We start from the raw sequence: 6372 nt of genomic DNA on the forward strand, positions 1-6372 counted from the left end.
CCAAAACTAAGCTAGTGTATTGTAGGGATGTGCAGAGATCACAGTATTTGTATTTGTATTTGTATCTGTATTTGTTGAGGCAGCAAAATTATTTGTATCTGTATTTGTATTCGAGTAAAAGTGAAAAGAAGCTTAAAAATCCTGTTTTTGTTTTTATGACACTTTTAATTTTAGAAAATGAAAGTCTTTCAATAAGTGTTCATGAATAAACTACCTTACAAAGAGGTCCCCACATGGGGTCTTGAACTGAAGTCTCCCAGATCATAGACGACTGCGCTGACTACTGAGCTAAAACTTTACTCCTTGCCTCATTGCAGACAGACCTCAACCTATTTAGACAGTCTGTAATGTGTAAGGAGGAACTTCAAAGGCTATTCTTGCTTTGCACTTTTCATTTATTGCCTATTTTTTACAACCTAACTTTGTGGAAAGGAGAAGGGGAACAACAGGTTATGGAGAGTCCCTTGGGATCACTTGACATCTCAGCTTTATCTCTGGGGAACACCCCCAACAAATAATTTTTAAAATATTTGTATGAAACAAATATTCGTATAAAACTATTTGTGCTTTGCAGAATAATGTAATTGTATTCACACCCCTAGTGTATTGGCTCTGGTATAAAAACTAGATAACAGCCAGCCCCACTGTGATGCCAGTCTGGAACAATTTCCTGTTGAAAAAGGGATGATATGATGACACTTCAGTGTAATTTGGGAGTAGAAGGGGTTCATGTTTCTGCGGCAGTTTTGCAGCTTATGAATGTGACACAGTCACAGAGACCAACATAAAAAAACAGTTTATAACAAAACTTTGCAAGTGTGTTACAGGTCATGATAGTGAAGTTATAATTTATTAACATTAGACATCAAAATAAATGGACAAAAAAACATCTGGAAATCTACATAATATGATTTTGGCTGCAAAGTCCTCCATGGATGTTGTGTACTGTGTTTAGACCGAATTCATACACTGACAGCACATTCAACAGTTAGCAGCTAACTGGAACACATGATCCCACAGACACCTGTGTTCAATCTCAGCAGTCTTTCAACTCTCAGGTCTGTCCATGTCATCTGTGTTGAAGCTGAAGGGCTTATCATAGCCCATCAGGTGGTTGTAGTCCTGAGGGATGGGGAACATGTCTGGGTTCACCAGCATGCTCGTCTTGTCGGCGTAGAAGGTGGTGAACATCTTGCTGACAGCTGGGATCCTGACCTGCCTCTGGTGGAACACAGTCCTTTTCTCTGTGAGGAAGACGCTGTAGGTGACGGCGGTGTAGGTGTCTGTGTCCGGGTTGTGGTACAGGCGGATCACGTAGCCCTTGGTGATGAAGTGGAGGAGGACGGGGGTGAGGAAGGTGAAGAAGCCGATGAAGCCACAGAAAGCGATCTGCAGGGCGAGGCTCTGGACTCCGAGTCCGGTCTTGAGGAGAATGTGGGGCATGAGGAAGAGACTGGCCCCACTGGTGCTATAAGAGAACATCTTCACCCCTGAGACAGCAGACAAAGAGAACTGAGTATTTACACATCAAGTAAATTTGATTATCAAAGAACTGTGATGTACTGAGTGACATGTTTTACAGTGTAAAAACAGTCAAGAGTTCGACACTCTATTGAAGACACTGTTAATGAATTACTACTGAACACATATGTTTAGAATTTCGATACCACTATTTCTTGTTACTTATTGACTGACATGTCTTTCTTTTAGGGGTTTAACTTTACATGTATTCATCCTGAACCATCACAGTGCGGACGATACAGTTCGATGCATGCAGTCATATGAAGAACACACTCCATGAACCAAACAATTACTGTCAAAATAGTTTAATAATCCACTTAATCTGACATGTGGAACAATAATTCCAGTGCGAGTTCCACCCGTTTTGCCAGTGCACCACTTAGCTATAGCATGCTCATAGGTGTATGCTAGCCGGCTTAGCCAAGTTGCCTGGTTACCCTGTAGTGTCATTGCCATCAAAATGACAAACGAGAGACCCATAACACTTTTATTAAAATATGCTCTTTTATCTCCGTAGTGGAACAGTACTGCAGCACAAATAAGGAAGCTGCTTATTAATACTGAAGCATCACTGTTAGAGCAGCATGTTACTGTTGTAGCTGCTGGTAGTGGAGCTAGTGTCAACTACTTTATATACAGTTAGACCATAAATCATAATCATCATGTCAGCAGGTGTCCTGACTCCTTGCAGAAAGGTTGGTTTCCTTTTGCACTGCAGCAACTAAACTGTTTCAGTAATAGTTTTGGCTAATGAGCCATCGTTGGATGTTTACATTTTTTCAAAATAAAAGACCAAATGTTGTTTTCTACCTTTCTTGTTTTTTCTACTGTACCGAAATCGTATGGAACCGTGAATTTTGTGTACTGTTACACCCCTACTTTCTATTAATATGCAAGAAAAATAATACATTCAGAACAATATATCAAAATACTTTTTCTTGAGCAACAACATTTACAACAGCTAAGTCACTATAGAAACACAATAACTCCCAAATGTCAAATAAAACTTAAAAACATATTTCTGATATTTAAACACTGAAGTACAAAAACAATGTAGGACATAGAAAACAGTTCCTATCACTTATTCATCAGGTGTCTGACTGACTGTTGACCTGAGTCTCAGCCAGTAAAACTACAGGAATTTCTCAGTTTTAGAGGTTAATGAGGTTCATTAACTGTTTTAGCTTGTTCTTAATTGGTTTCTTTTCGCCTAAAAAGCGTGCTATGGCTTTGTTAAACTAAACAGCAGCGGACAGGAGACTCTGCAGGTTTAGGCTTGTTGTGGTGTTTTGATAAATTACTCTTACTGGCTTTATAGTCACCATGGTTGTATTACTCTTACAGTAACAGGCGTGGTTGTCCTCAACTCAAGTTACGATACGTATGTTTCAACCTCGCACCGTTTCATTCCGCCACGGCTTCTTCGCTCTGCTTGCAACTTGATAGCATGTTTCATGAGACTTCCTGCCAGGTAAATCTTTGCTCTGACTCTACTCAAGTAAGAGGATTAAAGGCTATGAAGTGATAAGGACTCACCTCGGACAGCGGTGCCCAGATTGCCGTTGTAAATCAGGTTCCCCTCCTCGGAGTGGCTCGTCGTAGAGAGACAACGGGACGACGGACATCCAGACCGCACCTGCTCGGAGACACACGACATAAATACGATGGAGTCAGCTGTTAGATGTCTTTACCAAAAACTAGATTGTCACAATGTCTTATAAAGTATTCAGCGGTACACATCAAATGACTTTCAAACATTTTTTTTTTTTTGTGGAGAGAAAACTAAGCATGCAGAAAATGATTACATCCAATATTTCCTCTCTATTGTTTTATTATACATGTTCCGGCTCAATGCATCAACAAACAGTGTAATCAACCTTTGCTCCAGGACAACAAACTATTGTTTTTATTATTGATTTATCTATTCAAAGCTCTTTGATTTTGAGTATGACGGGAGAAGTGAGTGCCCCACCACAATATACAGTATACATACAAAATAAATTCATACATAAACATATAAACAACTAGTTTACCTGTGTGTGCTGCACGATTCAAGTGTCACTGTAGTATAATACCATCTATAATAATGTCCATTTCTGATGACAGTGGCACAGCTGGATCAGCTGACTGCATCAGTTTGAAAACACCTGCACATGATTAAAAACCTGCACACTGCATTGATACTGTGTACAAATCAGTCCTGCTCAGACACACATGAACCATGTCTACTGGCAGAACGCCTTTATTTGATTTATGAATTATTTGTGTCTGCCTTTATTGATATTCTGGTTGTAAATTGATTATTTAATAACCCAGTCTATGATTAGAATGTCTTATAAACTGCATACATTATTTATTCATTCAAATGTGTTGCAGTCATAGGGAGTAGGGAAAGAGGAAATTGTATTAATGTAACATGGATGTGGAACTATAGTTTATATCAAACTCATTTTTGACTGAATGAAAATGACAATGAAAATGTGCTTCTCGCTGAAAGAAAACAGACTCTCCTCCTCTCCCTGACTATAACATCGGCCATGATTAAGGTTAACTGGAGAGATAACAGATCATGAAAAGAAAAAAGAGTGGAACGAGCAGAGCTACACAGTCTGCTGACTCCCCTCGGTGCATTCAAGAAACGCCTGAAAACTCAGCTCTTCATCACCTCAACACTATACTGTCTTGTTTATGGTATTTATTATGCACTTGTCTATTTCCAGTCATTTCTTACTTCAATAACATACATTATATATGTTGTGATTTAGTATCAGATCAGTCATATCAGCTGCAGGGTCTAATCGATAACTGATTTCAGTATAGGGTGTGTCGTCCGGTAAAAGACTTCCGTGAAGACTGGTCAAGCCACTAAAGTGAGGAACGAGCACCGATGAAATAAGGGACTTGGGGGACGTCCTGATTCCCTTAATTGATAGTTTGATCGATCAAAACACTTATTCCTGCTCTGAGGAGTGAGGAGCGACGATACACGAGAGCAATCTTTTACCAGCTGACACGCCCCCTTCTTGGATATCAGTTATTGATTGGACACTGCAGCTGATCTGACTGATCTGATATGTCACAACATCACTGAGTGGAGACAGATTACAGATTAAATTTAAGTGTATCACTGCCAAATTTTATAAATATATATTTTTTTCTGATTCATCATCTAGTTAAAAATGATGTGTTAATTGCCAGTCTGATCAAAAAAACCAACTTTCTTCATTTATTAGAAAGTTTCTTCTTTTTTAACTTTTATTACGGATAAAATTAAAGTCAGGGAGACTCTGTCTGTCAGCTAGAAACACTTTTTAAACACGTTTATATTTCACATCAGTTATTGTTATTTCCATTCAGTCACATGCGAGGCTGAAAATTCCTGAGCGTCGGGTTTGAAATGACTTATATAATTTCCATTTTCCCTGAAAAATTTAGCCTTAATAAATAATTTCCAGTGTTTAAAAAAACACCCTGATCATATTCTGGGTTGTTAAACAGGCTAAAGAGAGAACACTGTGCACCTTTATTAGGAAAGGACGTCTCGTTTCTCTAAAAACATGTTTCCTCTCTGCTAGCATCTCTAGTGGAAGGGACTAAGACGCAAGGAAAAGTGGCAAGTGAGGAAAATGTGGATGTAATTTATGGGACTTGGCAACATGATGTATGTGTGTCTGAGAGACCGTCAGACATTAAGAGTCGATCCCAGACAGAGTGATCTTGCCGGCTAATGCTAATTTAGCTTGTGGCTACTATAATTTCAGAGGACATTAGCTGACTAGTCGTGTTTAACATGTACAATATGAGCTGCTGACCACCGACACTGTGTATGTCTATGGGAGTTGAGACAAAGTGAGATGAGTTAAATACCGTGTATATGACGCGCAGAGAACTTCTGTCAGCACGCGGCAGTTCACCGCTCAGGCCTCTGAAACAGCACGCGGCACGCGGCACTACATGTCGCGAAGCCGCCACATGAAAGTGACTGAATGACTGAGAAACAGCACGCGCCCGCAACCTGCAAAGCAAATTCACTGAGAACATTTTCAGCCTGTTAGTGATCCTGATCCTGATCCTCCAAGGTTGGAAATAACCAACTTCCGCTTCTGCTTCGACTGATTGTCAGCAGGCTGCATCTTTCACATGTTGCTGCCCTCTACAGACGAGGGTTAATAATGCTTCTAACCAAGTGTGCTCCCTTCAATTTATTTTTCTGTGTTGATTAAGAAATTCATGTCTTTGCATTCCTAAAAACTGCAATACAACATTGTCTTCATGTATCTAGACCGTAAATTTGAAATGAACACAGCATTTCTAATTACGTTTGTTAGACTAGACCATTTTTACGGATGCAAGATGACAAATTGTAATGTCTCATTTGGTAGGTTGATATAAATGCAGGAAACAACAAGGCAGATAGATATACGATAGATTTAAATTGGTAGATTTAGATGTATTTTTAAATATATTTTAGTATTGAATCTGCCGGTCATCCAGCAGGTGGCAGCACACTGCTACATAAGAATGTTCTTTGACAGCATAAAACCACTAAATCCAGAGTTTCAAAGGCCTAATAATCCCTCCAGTTAGTCACTGCTCTCACAGTTAACACTGAACCATGTACTATAGTTTATATAGAGAGTTTTTAGTTATATAGAGTGCAACAGAAGCCTAAAAGGATGGGTTCACAATTTTTCAAGTTTGTCTTAAAACAACAGCCAGGAGCCCAAATGAACATTGAAACATGCTTTTCTTGCTGTAATCATTCCTCCTGTTCATACTGACCATTAGAAGATCCCTTCATGATGCACTTACAATGTAAGTGATGGGGGACAAGATCCACAGTCCTCCTTC

General features: G+C 39.3%; 1 protein-coding gene across 1 annotated transcript; it reads right to left on the minus strand.

Annotated features, from left to right (window-relative positions):
• Positions 1 to 828: 828 nt before the first annotated feature.
• Positions 829 to 5663, minus strand: tmem70 (transmembrane protein 70). Its single transcript, XM_042430014.1, has 3 exons — positions 5389 to 5663; positions 3058 to 3157; positions 829 to 1490 (listed from the first exon to the last, which is right to left on the minus strand). Exons 1-3 carry the CDS (start codon positions 5560 to 5562, stop codon positions 1048 to 1050), a joined length of 717 nt encoding a protein of 238 aa, XP_042285948.1. The 5' UTR covers positions 5563 to 5663; the 3' UTR covers positions 829 to 1047.
• Between the last annotated feature and the right edge of the window lie 709 nt (positions 5664 to 6372).

Source organism: Thunnus maccoyii, chromosome 12, assembly GCF_910596095.1.
Source record: "Thunnus maccoyii chromosome 12, fThuMac1.1, whole genome shotgun sequence".
Taxonomy (NCBI): Eukaryota; Metazoa; Chordata; class Actinopteri; order Scombriformes; family Scombridae; genus Thunnus; species Thunnus maccoyii.